The 19,665-nt window shown below is 31.9% G+C and overlaps 1 protein-coding gene across 5 annotated transcripts in view; it reads left to right on the top strand.

Moving 5' to 3' along the window:
- Synd (protein kinase C and casein kinase substrate in neurons protein Synd) overlaps positions 1-19,665 on the top strand; it is a 102,233-nt gene that overhangs the window by 74,101 nt on the left and 8,467 nt on the right. For 2 of the 5 annotated variants that reach the window (XM_011496941.1, XM_011496943.1), the window contains exons 2-7: positions 11,574-11,983; positions 12,523-12,711; positions 13,832-13,852; positions 16,537-16,763; positions 17,012-17,132; positions 19,387-19,497. In XM_011496941.1, coding sequence (XP_011495243.1) covers positions 11,621-11,983; positions 12,523-12,711; positions 13,832-13,852; positions 16,537-16,763; positions 17,012-17,132; positions 19,387-19,497 — 1,032 coding nt within the window. In that variant the 5' untranslated portion in view covers positions 11,574-11,620. Of the gene's footprint in view, positions 1-3,544; positions 3,783-11,573; positions 11,984-12,522; positions 12,712-13,831; positions 13,853-16,536; positions 16,764-17,011; positions 17,133-19,386; positions 19,498-19,665 lie in introns of those variants that run through there. The other 3 variants (XM_011496942.1, XM_011496944.1, XM_011496945.1) reach the window with 3 other exon arrangements.

The following is a 19,665-nucleotide window of genomic DNA, read 5'->3' as shown; positions in this document are numbered from 1 at the left end:
ACAAAGCATTAAAGGAAATGGTGAATGCACATGCCAAAAGCGTGTCAGAAATTTTCAAGCGTGTTTCCTCCAACATAATTCTATTTTATCATTTACTTTTTATTTCTTAAGAATTCTTCGTTGCTTTTCACGCAGTTATCTTTAACTATCCATCAAATAAATATATTATATATAAATGAAGCATTTTTACACACTAATTTTTACTTTGCTTGATTAATTGATGTGACTATACGGCTATGATTCTATAATACCAATTATGCGTATTTTTTTTTTTCTTTTAAGCGCAATGCTAGTATCATATACCGTAGTGAGCATAATCATAATTTTAAGAAAAACTTAGGAGCATATATCGATCTTAAAAATTACACAGGCCTCTTTTATTTTGCGTGCATGAGTAAAAATAATTATATATATATATATATATATATATATATATATCATAATGTACTTTCTAACAGTGTATTCTTAAAATATAGTGTTAAAAAATTAAAAAAAAGTGTTTCCGTACCATTTTGTTTATTCGGTAGTAAATTTATGTTTTATGTGCATATAATCCTTCGTGTACGGTAAACTCGATCGAATCAACCATACAAATGCTCCATAATAAAATAACCTTGGACGATCAATAATCATAATTGAAAATATAAACATCTCTCGAAGACCTTTTTGATTGCATATAAAATATAAAATTCATGGATTACTAGGCGGGGCTCCAATAATTTGTTCAGCATATCGCATCTACCGTATCAACATCACATCGTGAGGCTAAATTTCTGTCATCAAATGTCAAATAATACCTACTCGTCCTTATACGAGACTCGAAATATGACTTCCCAGTTCCTTTCAACCATTATCGTGCGTAACCGAACACCCTCATCTCCGTCGCCGGTACTTACTTTCCACGTAGAGGTGGTAAAAGCTGACCGCGGAGGATTTCCTCGCTGATATCGCGACTCCGTGTACTGGAGTCTCACAGATAAATAACGTCGTTGGCAAGAAAAGCGCGCCCTCATAAAATCGCGAACTATGGTTTACGCGAATCAAGGAATGTTGCCAAGCCACCTACGAGCACTCGTCCTGCGTTCGGCGGCTTCTCGCTCGCCTATTTGTGTACGAGTTGAGAAAGAAGGTCGGATCAAGGTTCCTATTCCCGCTTCCTCTCTTTCTCTCTCTCTCTCTCTCTCTCTCTCTCACACACACACACTCACACACCCTCCCCCTTCCCCCACTGCCGTCCTCACAGCCGCGATCATCTCTTCCCAGAAAACAGTGGACTAGGACTTGGCGTCGTCTTCCCTCTTATTTACGCGCGTTCGGCCATTGTTTTCTCGGCTGGATATTAAAAAATTTCACGGTATGTATTTACCGCTCCATGAGCTTTTATCAACTTAAAGTCGCGGCTTTTTCTTCAGATCCCCGCGTACGATGGCTATGAAGATTGTTTATCTTCCTCATAGTGAATGCGCAAGTAGGTTTTGGCTAAGAATTTTAAGGACAATTATTTAAAGTCCCGCAAGTATCTTAACGACTAATACGAAGAACTTATATTTATGACAATTATATGAAGAGTAAATGAAAAGATGCTAGTTTATGAGTAGCTGTAGCATATATTAATTTAGGTTTCATCCACGTTTTACGACATTAAATATTGCGCCTTTTTTAGGTTTTGACAATTTGATGAAATAACATTAATTTCAATTTTTTTCACTAGCGATAGTAATTATATAATCTATGTAAATATTTTTTATTTTCTTTCTTTCCTTTTTCTTTTTTTCCTTTTCTTTTTGTTTTTTGTTTTTGTTTTTTGTTTTTATTTTTGTTTTGTTTAATATTTGATAAATTCAATTAACAGATGTATCATAATAGAATTAATAATATTTACTACAATAGATGATGGATGATAGATGATTTGCTTCTTTAAAGTTCTTAATACTACATTTATGTTGAGAAGGTCCAACGTAGATCGTTTCTCAGATAAAGATCATTATCATAATTAGAATTTTGCAATATTTTCAATGATACCTTTTTCATTTTAAAACGTCAAAATTATTTGTAACAGTATGTGATTATTATCGACAAATTTTAATTAAAATTCCTATTAAATGAGATAATTTGAACATTTATCTTTTGAACAAACGTTAAAATGGATTAAGTTATTTATTATAAGGTGTATAAAAAAAAAAAAAAAAAAAATATCTACACAATAACTAATACGGCTTTAAAAATAGATTTTACATCTAATACGAGTTATTATGAGTCACAAAAAAAGTATTTCAGATCAAAATAGATAACGTCAAATTCAATGATAAGTTTCAACTTATTGATATTTTTTATCGTTTCTTTTTTCCTCTAACACGTGTAGACCACATTTTTATACTAAACACACGAGTAAAGATAATCTAAATAAATTTAACTTACCGTAAAAACAGTAAGAAAACATTATTCTAGTTGGACTAATTTTGTAGATTTTATAGCATAAAATAATTTACATATTTCAACTGATATTGTTAAGAAAAAAAAACATTACAAAATGTGATTAGTAGTTCCATTTTTGTATAATGAATAAATATATCACGTTGATATATTTATTATATATATATATATATATATATATAAATATGAGGTGTTTTTGTTTAATTGATATTTACAAATAAATTTTTAAGAAATATTATAAATACTTAAATGAAATAGTACTGTACATCCTACAATTTAGACTCCTTATCCTCCATTTATGATCTTTAATTATAATAAAATATTTCAAGATTCATCTAGTTATTGCAAAAGTTTTCAAGAACAAATCCATCAATCATTCTTCGTCACAATTTTCTTATATTCTTCATACGCGTACAAATTTATTACATTTTCCTAAGGTTAAAAAAGCATAAGCATTTCTATCTTCTTAAAAATAATCTTACATTTAATATAACGGATAACTTAGAATATAAATAAGTAACTTTTACTAAATAAAAAGTAGTTGATCGACTAGTTAATGAGTCTAAGCCAGTAGGAGTGGTACTTGTTGTCCGGCAAAACTGTCTAAAATTTTTAATTAAATCAATCCCTGAGCAATTTCATTCAAGATTTTACGAAGTGCTCGAGTGCTTAGAAACGGAACCAAATGCAACATTTTCATTGATAAAATGATTACCAATAACGTCGTGCCAGATGACAGATCTATTTGTACTCTAAGATTAATGACTTGGCAATGTTAGCCTTTTGAAATGTATACCGTCTACACGGAAATGCATTCGAGTTTCGAGTTTCGTCAACAAATTTTGGCACAACCAACTGCCCCCCTCCCCCTATACACTAACTTCTTTTTCCCCCTTATGGCCGGATAAACAGTCTGCACATATAATTGGCATTTTGTGTACGTGCTCGCTACATGAAATAGGTATACTCCTCAATACGGCCGACGTTCGCTCCTCTCTCTCTCTCTCTCTCTCTCTCTCTCTCTTTGTCTCTCTCTTTCTATCCCGATTGAAGATGGAATGCAGTTTTACCGGGTTTAAGAACTCGCGAGCTCACAACGCTGCTGCTCATCTGAAACGAATTGCCGGCGCGTGAGGCGCCACTGACCGCCTGTATCCGGGGGGTCGTCCTCCACTACCTTCGCCGCTTAACGGCCCAATGGGTGAAAGTCATTGGGTCTACGAATATGCTCGAAGCTAGAAGCTTTCGAGCTTTAAGTGCACGGAGCACAAGCATAGGTCGCTAATTTATTTGGAGGTATTTTCCGAGATTGTCACATTTCGCGCGCATTGGGCAACGTTGGAGGAAAGGTATTTAGTTTTTCGTTAGTAAAGGCCTTTGAATCAAATCAACTTTCAAGAATTAGACCATAGTATTGGAATATATATATATATATATATATATATATATATTTATATTTATATTTTACGTTTCGTAGAGGATATTACGATGCTCCGATATTAGAATCGGCGAAGAAATAAAATAGAGTTTTTCTCTACCACTTAGTAGTACTCATTTATATAATTAATTTGACGCGGAGAGATATAATCGATAGTGGACGACAGTTGTGTAAGTTTGTAATGAATCGTAAAATCTTGTCGAAAATCGCGAGTTAAATATCTTTGGAGAATTATGTATAATTGATTTGAATTGTAAATGTACATGAAAATTGTAAAATTACCATTTCTATATCTTCATTATCTGTGGTCCAGAATAGCGACCCGTTTGAATTCCCGTTTTAATCTCCAAAAAGCCGATTATAGTTAAAACGCCTTTTTTCTCGATTTCCTTTGAAAATACTTCGAGTTACGGATACTTGAAATAAGCATTTCAGGATAGTCGTGTACGCACAAGTGGCTAATTTCACCGGAACAAAAAAGTCATCCACTTATTCCAATTATAAACAGCACGACGATAAACGATAAAAATTTTCATAAAACGCTCCGTGAATATATTTTCACGAGCATAATGACGCCCGATTAATCAACAATGCTAGTTCAGAGAAAATAACGAATTTGTGTGTACGACTAAAAAACAATAAGTTTAAGCGGCACAACGCGAATTGTTTTATTACGTTCCATTGGCGCTTGATAGATTTATTGACACGTAGCTATGTAAATAATATAGTAGATCGATGGGAATAAAAAGACGTTCTTAAAATAGAAGAAAAGAGTGACAAACGTAAATTATTCCCGCTCTCGAAACACACGCGCGCGCTTGGAAATTACTTTTACATTGTGCTTATAGTGCGGATGTAATGAGCTTCGCAGACCACCTACGACCTTCGAAACTAATAAATGACTTATTTAAAATTAATACAGTGTAAGTTCGGGAATCGGCCTCAACCTTGTCCGTATTATTGTTGTAGTTGCAATTTAAAATTATACTCGGGAAAGTCGCTAATGATTTTTCGATCGAAATTATATGCACGCGCGTAATGTACGAGCGGAACAGCAACTACCTACCAATGTCATCCAATTTACCCATTTATCAACGATGATCACACGCTTATTATACACACTTTGACGACGCTCGTACTCTTAGGCATTGCTCGTTAGCCATGTTTTATAACTTTATTCTCAAGTGCATGATAGATTGTTATATCATTGGGACTCGGATGTAATTTTCCGTCGGGCATAATAACACTTCCTACAGAATAGCCACGACTTGTGTATTTTATTCTTTCTTTCTTTTTGATTTTTACTTTAATTTTATTCTTTAATTTTATTCGTTTGTTTGTTGTCGTTTGTTGTTTATTCCCTTATTCAATATGTAAATATAATTTAAGAGCGCGTGTCAGATTGGCTTGAATTCGTCGCTGCATAAAAGGCAAAGTGGCTGATGGAACATAGCAACTTATAACTGTACAGTTAATATACGGCTAGTCGGTTGACATTATCATCCCAGTACTGGATTCGTAATAACCAGTTATATTGGAATTTTTATGAAGATTTATATGGCCCGCCGCAATTCATGATTTTGGAGTATAATCATTGCTGATTGTACCAAGAGATTTCACGAAAATTCTCTTTAGATATCCCGTCAAATTAATATAAAGTACATCTGGTTTATCAAGCCATTGATAGCGTATCGTCGTCGATACCGACTACGGATGAAAGCGTCAATTACCTTCTCGGATGTAAGCTCGTCCGTTATCGTCAAAAAAAAATTTTATCAAGCCATTGATAGCGTATCGTCGTCGATACCGACTACGGATGAAAGCGTCAATTACCTTCTCGGATGTAAGCTCGTCCGTTATCGTCAAAAAAAAATAAAAAAAAAAACAAATAAATAAAAAATAATAAAAAAACTCGGTATATTTATGAATTACTTTTCAGAATGGCTTAACCGAGTACCGATCAAAAAATATATCTCTCCGCCCCACCTCTACATTTTCATCTTAATCCGAGAGTCGTTTTCGGCCATAACTCGAGTTTGTCTACTTTTTACCACGGGGATTGCGGCCAAGAAGGAAAATGAGCCTTCTGAATTACAGAGTTTTCTTTCAAGACAGATTTCCATTAAAGCGTTCGTGTCATTTTGTCCCAAGTCGCCGCATCCCGAAACGACGAGCGTCTCTTTTCCACCTGCACGTAAATGGGTTTATCAGCCCGGGCTTAACGAACCGTTAATCCGTCACTAATCGATCGGCTTGTTATTTTCAGGTCGGATCGTTGTTCCTCCCGCCGAGGAGAATGACCGATCTGAAATATCTTACGAATACTCGCTCCTGCGACAAAAAAAGTATAAAAATGTGTAAATGTCTAATGTTTCATTGATGTCGTTACCTTCTTCTTTTTTCGTTCTATTTTTCAATTGTTATATTCTATGCTATACACTTTTAATGCATAAGACTCTAATGAGATTAATAACAAGATGCAATGATACGTGCACGAAGGCATACGAATCTATGTACTGATATATGATTGCGTCGTTTTTAACTAAAATTTTAAACTCGTTTTTGATACAGCACATTTTACGTAAGATAATTAAAACTTAAATTAACAATAAAATGCAAATATTTTACGTTCAGCTCTTGGTATTACGATAGGATAGGTAATTATTTCTTATTCGTAGAAGGCAATTTAACTATTTCAATACGTTATGCTCTGGAACAAGTATTTTAATCTAAAGTATATTATAATCGAACTATGTACATTTACATATTTTAATCAAATTCTCTAAAATTATAATAATGTCGTTCTATAATAATGTTGAGATATAATTCGTACAAGTATATAAATATTCATAATTAATGAAATAAGCGTTATGAGTAAATTAAAATACATTTAATGAAATTTTTTCCATCGACTGTACATAATTTATCAAAGCAAACTAATTAATTTAGTTATATATATATATATATATAATAAATTATAGTCCATGTGAACATTTCTGGACACAATTTACTCGCTATAACTAGAATTTTTATTTATCTATGTTACCAAGTAACAGAGATTATAAAATATAATGCAATATCAATGATTATCAATATAGATTTAAGTATGATTGTTGTCTTTGTCTCGACTTAAAATTGATAAGTTATTGTATATATTGTATATATTGTTATCGAAATAAGAAATTATTAGATTAGACGAATTATTCGAGAAATAAAGAATTTTTATCAGAAAAACGTTTCTTCAATTTAAATAATTTTAATCTCACCGTGCAAACATAATTTCGCAATGAGAAAAACCTTATTTTAGATTTTTTTTTTTTATTTTTACTTTTATGAAAACATCGGAACTTTAAAAAAAAAAAAAAAATTTCGACATCGAGAAATTAAAGAAATTTGGAAATAATGATATTCTAAGACAAATAAATTTATTTTAGTTCTATAAGCATTCTATGTCCATATATAAGGTAACGTAAAATCTAGAAAACAGAATGACTTTATTTAATGACAGAATATTTTATTCAAATATTTGCAGGATGTTGGAGTTACTTATGAAATATTTTATTCTTCCATTTAATACGAACACTCCCAATCAATATATAACAATTAATGAAAACAATATCTATAACTTCAATATCATCCTAATAGGATAGTTAATTAGTTTATGAGATAATAAATTGAAATTGAAAATAAATATGTTTAAAAGTAACGTTATTATAACATTCGGTGCAGATTTTTGTACGTTGTACGACGCTGTAAAAGTCCTGTCCTCGTGCCTACACTACAAAACTTCGATATTTATTTTTTCTTGATTAATCGAATGAAAAAAATAAAAAATAAATAACAAAACGGTATAAGTTTTAAAATTATTATTATGTTTATTGTTCGTTTTTTTTCGTAATTGAATGTAACGAGCTTTTTCAACCGTCTCGAAATCTAATTATCTAACAATACATTAATAACTAATTTTCCATACCATAAAAGAGAGGCTAACAATAGAATTTCGGCGTATACCGATTATTTATAATTACGCAAGTTTTTATTAATTTTAATCCGCACAAACAGATAAATAAATCCATGTAAAGAGAACAAAAATAACAAAACCCTCGTGGCGCTAAAAGCAGGAGGTCTCGGTGATATTAAATATATTTCAATGGACCAGAAAGCTTGGAAAATGATAATGCTGCACCTTCGGGTGTTCCGCTACCTTCATCTTAGCCTCTTTTCATTAAATGGAAACTTACGACTCTCTTGGAAAAGGCTGTTAATTCGAGAACAGGTCGCGTACATTCATTATCGATTGCTTTTCGTGCACCGCATGTGCAAAGGAATGTGCGACACAATAAGAACAAGAGCAAAGAAGAGGATATAATAGAGGGAAGTGCTTTTTATTGTCTCCGGTTTTTTGTACGGCCTGTCGGGTGGTTTGGCTGACAGGGGCGGTGAGGTGGGAGGTGAGGCGAACACGATATCTATGCGATATAGCCGACGACTTCTCTCTCCCTTTTCAACCCTTTCGCGATTCAACCACCTCACCTACCTCATAGACGACTGCTGCTTCTGACAATCGTCTTTCATCTCGATGCATTTTTTCTTTTGATTCTCGGTAAAGGATAGGGGGAAGTTCCCGGGCGTCCGCGATGAAAAGTGTCCACCCCCCACCAATCCCCTCCCCGATAATGATTGCGCCGTGGGCATTTGGCGTCGTTACCACGAGAAATGTGAATTCCTTTAGTTTTTCATTGTTCGATGGTGGGGATATTTGGTATATGGGCCTTGGGAAATAAGGATCGATGGTCTGGTATTTCTGTTCTTATGTATTTTACTTAGATAAATAGCGCGAATTAAACTCGGAATTAAAAATTGTATGAGAGAGGATAGAAAGTTTGCTCGGCAGATGTCAGCGATTGAACTGAAAATAAATAATTATAAATCTTTATGGTCAAGAAAGTGCACTTAGAAGGCTAAAATAAATTAAAGTAACTTTACTAAATAAATCATAAAAATTTTATCGCCAACTTTTTATATTCGCTTTTCCACTTCTAGTATTTACGATTCTTTTTATAACCTCCGCGTAAATTATAAGCAAGAGACACACAATTTAACTTGAATAATTTAATACTAAGCGCCTTTCGTCTACTTCTATTAACGCTTGATTCGTAAATCATAATTTAATTTATAAGCGAGGATTTTTAACGTAAGAATAATTGTGATTATTGAAAAATCATCGCCAGGGAATTTGATATTAATTTAACAATCGAATTGCCGAATTCGAATAATAGTAAATTATAATGAATATTTACCATAATGCCACGTGTGTATACATTCAAATTATTGTTTTGCATATATTGTAGTTAAACTACCGGCACATCTTTACAAATAAACGCCAAGACCAACAACCTCATAAATATTCCTTCTTAACCGATCATTTGTCCTTGTTTAGCGGTTGATTTCCTTTCCACCGTATATAAGTTTCAAAATATGATGTACGACAGTGCGATGAATGTGCCTGGTAATGCTGCTGTATATCGAATATTTACGTGTAAAAAGAAAGAGAGGGAGTAATGCGCGGCACGGGAAAGGAGAAGACGTGCAATTATCTCGCTCGAATACATAATTAACTGTGGCGGTGAAAAGGAAGCCTTGCGGGATTATTCCGTTCCAAAGGGTTTTGTTACTTGTGCACGATGTTAATTATCAACAATAATCGGCAAAAAATGAAATTTTCATTTTCATTCTTCAATACCAGTGTTTTGAAAGTAAATAGCACGTTGAAAATTCGATATTTCATCCTCTCGCGTACACATTCTTACATATCATTCTTCCTTATATTATAAGTTAATACAAATCAAGCTAAATTTAATTGTCGATATATAGATTGGCTGTAATTCCGAATATTCTTTATAACAGACAGATAAAAGAAACCTTACTATAGATAAATAAATAAATAGAGCGCATTGCGTGAATAAGTGCGGGAGAATCGTTGAAAACAAAAAAATAAATAATTAAATAAAAATGATGTTTATAATTGTCATGAATGAAATTTCGACCAATCGAACGCATTCCTATTCAAATTGTAATTCATGTTATACCGACATCTCTATACTTTGAAAAATTATTATTTTCCATATCTACACTTCAAGATTATGATTTTCGATACGCTTATGTTACCGAAACTCTATAATTCACCATAATTTTTTGTAATTTACAATGTAAATGAATTCAAATGCTCTTTATTTTTGCATAATATTTCAAAGTCTCGGTTATAAATATGGTGAGGACTTTAATTATTGGCTCGAAGATGAAATCGTAATGAAATAGAAACTCTAAAATTAATTATGAATCAGATTCTGAAAATTGAAGTAAAAATATTTCTTATTTACATGCTAGGCCTTGAGCGAGTAAGATTTTCCGTTTCAATGTAGATCGTTGTACATCGTTGGGTAAAATATTTTTCGTATCATGCATATGGGAATGAAATCCAATTGTAGTAAACGTCAATTATTTCCTTAACTTTCTTTATATCATAAAATAAAGTGTTTCTACCTTCAATCCAATACGACATAATAATCCAATCGATATTTATTAATGTTATTCTACAATTATTCTCATAGACGCTCGTTTCCCATTAAATCTGAATCGATATTAACGTATGTAGGTCACTAATACATATGCGACTTTATCTTAATTCAATTGAATAGCTTCGATAATGTTCATTTATAAATCATGTTAAGTAAGACAATAATAGTACATCGGCCGTCTTCGTATCATCTTTATGACGTTGAAATTCCGACGTATCCACGTTCGCGGCATCGGACAACTAAGCACATGCGAAGCTGATACACTTATCCGCATAATTATATATGCCAATACGACGGTAAAATAATACGTACGTAGTGCAGTAAGCGGTAAATTCCGTGGGCGGGAAGCCTCGTAGACTCCGGTTCGCGTCTTACAAAAATGGCTGCCCATCAAAATTCATAGGACGTTGCGAGGGAAAAACGACGCCGATCTCGTAGGCGGAAAAGCCGAGTAGATGTACTGGAACGCGCGGGAACGCAAGCTTTAAAAATCAGAGGGAAAAAGTCGAGCACGCCAAAGAAGCACTACACCCGTGCGCGTTTTACATTTTACCCATTATAATACTTTCTTGCGGTATTGTAGCGGCCGTAAGCGTCGTATGTGGCTGCGATTTTTAATGGCTTCGCAATATAGGCCAATCGATGATTGGCCCCCAGACGCGGAATCCAATAAGCCGACACACCGACATTTACCTCGAGCACTGCGCGATTTTTACCCTCGAGCTAATTATTCATTCATCATCGGATGTACAATGTATGTACAGAATATTTAAGGGTTAAAGTCTTTACGGTATCTACTTTTAAAGACGATTTATCGTATTTGACCACAGTACAGACGATGCGCACGCATATCCCATCGCCATATATTATAATATTTAAGCACCCGTTAATTAATCTCGTAACGACACCCTCGTTGTTGTCTGCCAACAGCCACCCGACGTTAATTCGCATCATCGAGTGAGAAAACGTGGACAAAGAGCGACCAATGGCTTCATTTCGTAAATTCAATATCTAAAACATCGAAGCTAGAAAACTTTTGGCCACGAGCATTATTATTATCCATTAAGACGACAATAGCCGGCTCCGGGCAGACCCACTAACCGGTTAAGTGTGTGTGGTTGCAGGTGAGGCTCGATCGCAAGGTGACCGCGCCCAAGGGTCCTACCAGATCATGTCCCACCATAGCGACGACAACATGCTCATAGCGACCTCGGATTCGTTCTGGGAGCCGGGAAACTATAAGCGCACGACCAAGCGCATCGAGGACGGGCACAAACTCTGCGACAGCCTAATCGCCCTCGTGCAGGAACGCGCGGAGATCGAGAAAACGTACGCGAAGGCGCTCAAGGGATGGTCGAAGAACTGGAATGAGAAGATCGAGAAGGGCCCGGAGTACGGGACGACCGAGGCCGCGTGGAAGGGCGTACTCAGCGAGTCCGACAGGATCTGCGATCTCCACCTCAGGGTAAAGGAGAACCTCTGCAACGACATCATATTGCAGGTCAAGACGTGGCAAAAGGACACATATCATAAGGTAAAAAGGGATCGTTGCATCCCAATGCGCTCCGAGCGCGACATAATCCCGTATCCATAAGCCCGTTGATCTTTAAGTTTTTGTTGTTTTAATTTTTTAATTTTTTCGTTATTATAATGCTTTCGGATATTGTAAGAGGTAGGACATCGAGTGCACTTTCATCGATGTATTAATATTATAATATCGAAATACAATGTTCCGTGAAATTGCTTAGATCGAATTAGTTGGATTTTTGTATTGTTATCGCGTGCTATTTAAATATGGAAGAAAATACGTAAACCGTGAGATCCGCGATCTTTATCAGTCATTTAAATAGCAAAGATATTTCCTACAACGAAGCCAAGAATCAAACAAGAGACGGTGAATGCACAAAACAATATATCCTCCACAAAATAATGAAAGTCCTCCATACATTGGGTACTTAAAGAAAAAAGAGCCGCCCTTGCTTGCGAAATAGTCGTTAAAACAAACGTTATGCAATAAATGAAAATAATCAACAAAAAAACTGTGTCGCGCGCGCGTACGTTAATTTGTTGCAGTCGATGATGACGCTAAAAGAGAGGAAGGAGATGGAGGACGCCTTCAAAAAAGCTCAGAAACCCTGGGCGAAGATCCTGCAGAAGGTGGAGAAGGCCAAATCCGAGTATCACAACAGTTGCAAAACGGAACGCACGGCTGCCAATATGGAGAGGAACGCCTCCGCCGATAGTTCGCTATCCCCGGATCAGGTATCGCTCGTTTTTATCAGCTGCACACATACGCGATAACCATATTCCAATATTCACTTTATCGCGAGGCGTGCTTTATAGTTGAATACTTTACGGGATCGATTATTAGGATAATTCGATCGAATTGATTTTTGGGATGATGTTTCAGAGGTAGGTAGCGGAGGATTAAAGAGTAGAGCAAGTTCATTGATAATTCATAGTGATTTTTAATGAAAGGGATACGTTCGAAAAATTAAATAGAAAAATTGAAACACCATGAAACTAGTGTACGTAATATACAATTGTTAATTAATGTTTATAAATTTTTTGAAAATTAAATACTTTTCATGGGGGAGTCAGAGCTATTTGGATAATTAGTAATGGTTTTTTGGTAAAAATTTGGTAAAAATTTGGTAAAAATTTGGTAAATACGTTTTCATAAAGTAAAGTACATGCTTTCGGTTAGAATTAAATAACTTCATTATGTAAAACACTTTGAAGAAAATAGTTATCGTAATTAATATTAATGATACAACGATATGATGAACCTTATAGAAATTTATTTAAAATATGCAATTCCCTCTGGGAAGGTAAATATTATATTATTAGATTTGAAATTGCACTATAGCCAAATTTCTACACTTAAATCCACCTTTTCTTTAGCAAAATAATACATTTAAGCTTCACTACATACAATCGAAATCTAAAGTTTATGTTTCTATTTAATTTCTACTTAATGGTTCACAGCTTCGTAACTTTTAAATCTTATTATAATTTGCAAGTGAATATAAAACATTCGACCTTAATCTTACATAGTTATATACTAAATTGCCATTTTTTCTCATTTTTAAAATAATAGTCGTTTATGTTCTTGTAAAGTAATTACAATAGATATATAACGTTTAACGAAATAAACAATATTTTAATTGAAATTTTGTTGATTTTGTCAGAAGACGGTACATATTATTGAAATACTCTATTTTATAAAGGGACAGAGTATGAAATAGCCTAATAATTAACTAACAGACGTTTTAATGATTATTATGTATTTACACGATAAATTTGTATAACATTGTTCTTAATATACACATAAGGAATATTTTGAAAGAATTTTAGTAATTGTGGTATACGTTATTTTCAGGCTGCACGAGGCTCTGAAGGCGTATGTCAATAATTTCGTTGTGCATGTAGTTCAACTTATTAAAATATTTAACAAAGATACGCATGTATTATTTAAAAAATTGCCGATGATCTGATTATTTTAGATACTTATATCTTTATGTTTACATTTTTAAGTCTTAGACAGAGCAAAAAATTAATGCATGATCTTGGAAAAAATTTTTTTTTACCAATAATCGTATTTGTTTGTTCCTAATATTTTTATTGTAAAATATAATAAAAGTTCATCTAAATAATGAAAAATTTCTATTACCAATTAATATTAACCAATTAATCAACAAATCCCCTTTAATCATAATATAATACTTTCAAGATGAAATTTGAATATTTATTAGCAATATAAAGATAACAAAAATTACGATAATTAATCTTAATAAATTATTATTTTCATATACATATTTTATAAATTATTTAAGATATTAATACTTATGGTGTCTAGTTATAAAAAAAAGACAATGTTATTTAAATGTATGAGAATATTTTTACGTGCCGTGTTCTTTCATTTAAACATGATTAGCCATCAATAACGACTTTTTAAATTTATAATACTGTTACACTATATAAATAAATATATAATTAAATAAATTTGTAATATATACATATATAATATAATAATATCTTCGTGTTATATTTTACTAGAAATTAATAACTTTTTGAAGCGACCAATTATTAAATTATATGCAGAAATTATATGCATAGAATGCCTAAGGCTTTAATATTAAATATATCTAATCAATTTTTTTTTTACTTACAAGATTCTTTTTTAACCACTTAGTTAAAGATAATTTAATTTAAAGTTCTTTCGTGTTATTTTAAATATAAAGTTTAATTGTTAAAATCTTGCTTATATCTTACACTGTTTTATAAAAAATAATTTCATTGACACTAAAACGATGTATACAAATGCATAATTATTTAATAATATTAAAATAAAATATTAATTAATTCAAAATATATTAAAATTTTTATAAAGACGAATATTTTTTTACATATAAATTTTTTTACTTCGTCTAATATTGATTGCTTCATAAATGTGAAAAAAAAATCAATGAAAATCTGGGAATAATAAATTTAGTTTGCTAGAAAGTTTATATAAATATTTTTGTTATCGAAAATCGTTTCTTTGGTATAAAAGGCAATCATCTGTCATGAATTTGGCTTTAAAAAGAAAATATAAAAAAAATGTAAAAACATTTTTAGATGACAAATTGTGGCTGTGATGCTTGTGATTGGGCCATGAGAATTCGAAAGTCCTTTAGATCCTCTAAGATAAGCGACGTTGAGCTTGTATGTAATAACGAAAAAATGCATGATTTGCATGTTTTTATTAATTCGTTCTTTTTATTTCATTTTTATTTCCACTGCGCATCACATGTCGTTTGACTCACAGAAAGCTCTTACGGTAAGGAAAGCAAATTAATATAGTAGTGAAAATATATTTACTTACTTTAGGAATAGTTCTTTTAAAGTCCTTTTTACATCTTTCCTAAGCTATTAACTTCTAGAAAAGTTTTAAATGCATTAAAATTTGTTTTCCAAAATAGCAGAGCATTTGTGAAAAGAAAAACTTTTCCAAGTGTCTTTTAGAGTGAGTTATTATCTTGTGCTTAAAAAGCCTCTCGTCATACTTGCAAAGTTGACAAAAGCATATAGTTTGATAATTGTTATTTAAAATAATTTGCTTTTCATAGTCGCTTCTATCCTTATTCAATGGCGGCTTAAAGTTATTGAAGTTATCGTTTCTTTAAACGTTTTTTTTTTTTTGAAAATTTGAAATGTTTAAACCATTTTCTAGTTGTTTATGGTTGAATGTAAGGATGAGTAAAGTAAATAATTTATTTATATGTTAAGTAATTCATGTACTGAACGATAGACATGTTAGGTAGAATTATGAAAAAGAAACTTTATGTTGAATTTTGTATAATAAATATATTCAAAATCATTTTTAACATCACATATTTTTTATGTTACATTTATTTTTATCTGCTTTTTATATCAAAAAAGAAAAAAGAAGAAGAAAAGCTGAAAGTGTACTTAAGACATGCTTCAGTTACGCTTCACTGAGATTGATTATTTTTCAAAAATTCAAGAATATATTTTTCATAATATATTAATTATAGCCTTTTTATTGCTATATATATATATATATATATATATATAGTTTGGTATTAATAATGCTTGTTGACTTAATTTATATTTAAAATGAAAAGCTTTCTTTATAAGTAGAGAGAATTAAGGGCTATATAATTGATGTAGAGTAAAATTAATTTGGAAGGTTCTTAATAATGAAAAAACTTTTGTTAGACGTAAAGTCAAATTCCTATATAAATTTTAAAAACACCAACCATATTCACGGATACTCGAAATAAATACAATTGATCTAAAAATCCAAACTATTGCATTGTTATGATTCTTTGATAATTAATTAAATAATTAATTGATCTTTATTTGTCATATCATTTAGAACTAATGAAATAAATGCCATTAACAATAATTTATTGTTAATGTTTATTTACAGTCTATAATATATATATATATATATATATATATATATATACATATATATTGCATTAGCATATTGTAGCCTTGGCCTTACGTGACAGCAGAAGTTTTTCCGTAATGGCGGCTGTAAATTACTTATAAATCATGCTTATTATTTCTCTGTAGGTGAAGAAAATGCAAGATCGAGTACAAAAGACAAAAGAAGAAGTTCAAAAGGCCAAGGAAAAATACGAAAGTGCACTTCAAGAGATCAACCAGTACAATCCGAAATATATGGAGGATATGACTCAGGTATTTGAAAAGTGTCAAGAAATGGAGGCCCAACGATTACAATTCTTCAAAGATGTACTTTTCGGCATTCACAAATGCTTAAACATTTCCCAAGATCCATTGTAAGTACACTTTTCAAGTGAACTAATTTTCTTAATTCGCATTAAACGCAATTGAATGTTAATTTAGTTAATTGCATAAAATGTGCATAAAATCATGTCACGTTTTGTTAAAACATCTTGTTCCTAATATTTGTAAATACAATTTTAGTTAGTGAAATAGACGAATGCTTTTATTTTACTAATTATTATACCTTGAAATTAAACACTTTAATACAATAATACAATAAGTATGTTTAAAAACATTCCAGGCTTCCTCAAATCTACGAAGAGTTTTATCATACAATCAATAATGCAGATCATGAAAAGGATCTGAAATGGTGGTCGAATAACCATGGAGTGAATATGGCTATGGCCTGGCCGCAATTTGAGGTAATTTAAATAATCCGTTTCCTACAAAAACTACAATAACTGTTACGAAATTTTTGAATTCGCATGAATTAATGATTATCTATTTTTGATCTCATTGTAATATTTACTACTTATATCACCAATTTTAACGATGTTATAGTTTTTTTAACGTTTTCTGTTTTGATTTAATTTTTTATATTAAAGATATTTTCAAACGAATAGTATATAGATTATACATTAATGAATATTTAACTGTAGTACTTTTGTATTAGCCAATTATTGTTGAATAAGCATTTACAGCGTCTTAAAGTTTAGAAAGTTAATGATTTTTATAAGATTGACAGAAATATTTTAAAAAGTATTTTAAAAATACGAATTATTTACAAATATCACAGCGACAAATGTATCGTGAAAATTCTTTTTACAACATAATATTTACAAAAACTCAATTCTTTGTTTTAAAAATTAAAAGTACATATTATTAATTTTAATTTATAAGTTTTATTTCTCTTTAATTTTTATTTGAAAATATTGAAATCATATAGTCACAACAAATAAATAGTGAATATAAGTGAAATTAACAAATTTATCGTTATGAATTCAATAATAGATGAAAGTTATCATAAAAGAAAGTTACGCGCATAAGTACTGTTACTTTCACAACAACACTAGTCAAAAACTGAAATTACTAGTAAAAAACGAATTTTTCTTGTTTTCAAAGCTTTAAGACGCTTCATAACTAGTTTTTTAAACTTTATTCTCTCTCTCTCTCTCCCCCGCTCTCGCTCTCGCTCTCGCTCTCAATCTCAATCTCAATCTCTTTTCCTCTTTTTTTTCTCTTTATTTTTACACTTTCTGTTTTCCTGCTTCTGTCTATCTGTCTCTCTATCTGTCTATCTGTCTGTCTCTCTCTCTCTCTCTCTCTCTCACTCTCTCTTTTTTATTAGAGGCTCATATTTTCATATAGTTAGTCTAGACAAATGACCGAAGACGTATTAAAAAAAGAAGCGTAAGGTGAATGAGCCACTAATTATCATCGATTATTAAACGATAAACATTTTGATATTTAGATGAAATCATACAAATAAAATCCTCTTGATAAATTAAAAAAAAAGTTCCAAGTTTTTTCAATATTGCTATTTGTATATAGAAATTTATTTTAAATATTTAAATACTTTGCATTGCACGATTTTGCTATGTAAATTTTAAAAGAAAATAGTTTTCAGCATAATTATAGAAATATTAAAATTATGCCTATATTTTTAATAATAATATTGTGTAATAAATAATTAAACATTGGGTATTAAATTCTTTGTAATTCAGTTTCAAATTCACTAATAAGAATTAAGATTTTCATCGAAGATTATCCTGGATGAATTCGTCTACTTATACAGACTGTATTAAGATAGTTTTTATAAGGATTTAGGAAGTATAGGACTAAATTAAATTGGGCGTAATTGTTATGTTTGTAGCTTCAACTGAATTTATGTATTTGAAATATTGTCGTTAATTTGCAATAAAAACATTATATTATCAAATACTAATAAAAAATTATGAGAATATAAGTATTTAATATTTATAGGATTCAAAATCATACCGTTTCGCTATATAATCAAATCAACATCTATATTTAATAAATTTTGTAAATGACAAATTTATACGTAAAAAAGGAATAATAATTACGTTTGCCTATTATAAAATTTATACCCAAGTACACAATCATAATACAATGAAATAAAAAAAAACACAACAAGACAAAAAAACTAGATAACGAATTGCGCGGAAACTTTGCTACAGCACGTACAAATATAATAATGCCTTTTAAAAATATCGAAGATTAAGAATGCTGAACGACGGTTCATGAATGTGTGTATTTAAACGATGGTACACGTTCACCTCACGCAGTATATTATCCTCTCATTACATTCGATTAGAAATGTTTACGGAAATAGCGAGGGAAATATAAACAAAGAGAGACTACGGTAAATAAGGATAGAGTGGTACATGAAGGGAGTGATAAAGACTGGTGAGAGGGGGGAGGGGGGGGTACAAAGAGAAAAGAAGAGAAGGGGAGAGAGAGAGAGAGAGACAGACAGACAGACAGAGAGAGAGGGAGAGAGGGAGAGAGAGAGAGAGAGAGAGAGAGAGAGGAGAGCAAGAGAGCAAGAGAGAAAGAATGGTCGAGAGAATTGGGGGCGGGGGATTTGAGATAGATAAAGCATACGCATCGGAATGCGTGCATGTGAATCGTGTGTGCCCATTGCTATTTACGCAGGATTACACCGAGGAATTCCGCGACATCACCAAGGGCTCCAAGTCGAAGGAGGCGCTGCCTGCCGGCTCCATCACGCTAATCAATCAACGCCCCGTCGGCGAGGATCTGCATGTAAAACTTCTTTTTTGTTTCTTAATTCATTCGGTTTCCCACTTTACGTTCGAACCACTTGATTTCCATCTGTTTGCTTATTTCTTATTTTACTTCACTGTGCCCGTGGTTAATCCTCGTTGTCTTATCGGAAAGCATTTTCATCAGCACTTTCAAGACCTTTCCCTA

The sequence above is a fragment of the Ceratosolen solmsi genome, unplaced genomic scaffold, assembly GCF_000503995.2.
Source record: "Ceratosolen solmsi marchali unplaced genomic scaffold, CerSol_1.0 scaffold13, whole genome shotgun sequence".
NCBI lineage: Eukaryota > Metazoa > Arthropoda > Insecta > Hymenoptera > Agaonidae > Ceratosolen > Ceratosolen solmsi.
Note: the sequence above shows the minus strand (reverse complement) of the source record. Positions and strands in the feature narration are given on the sequence as shown.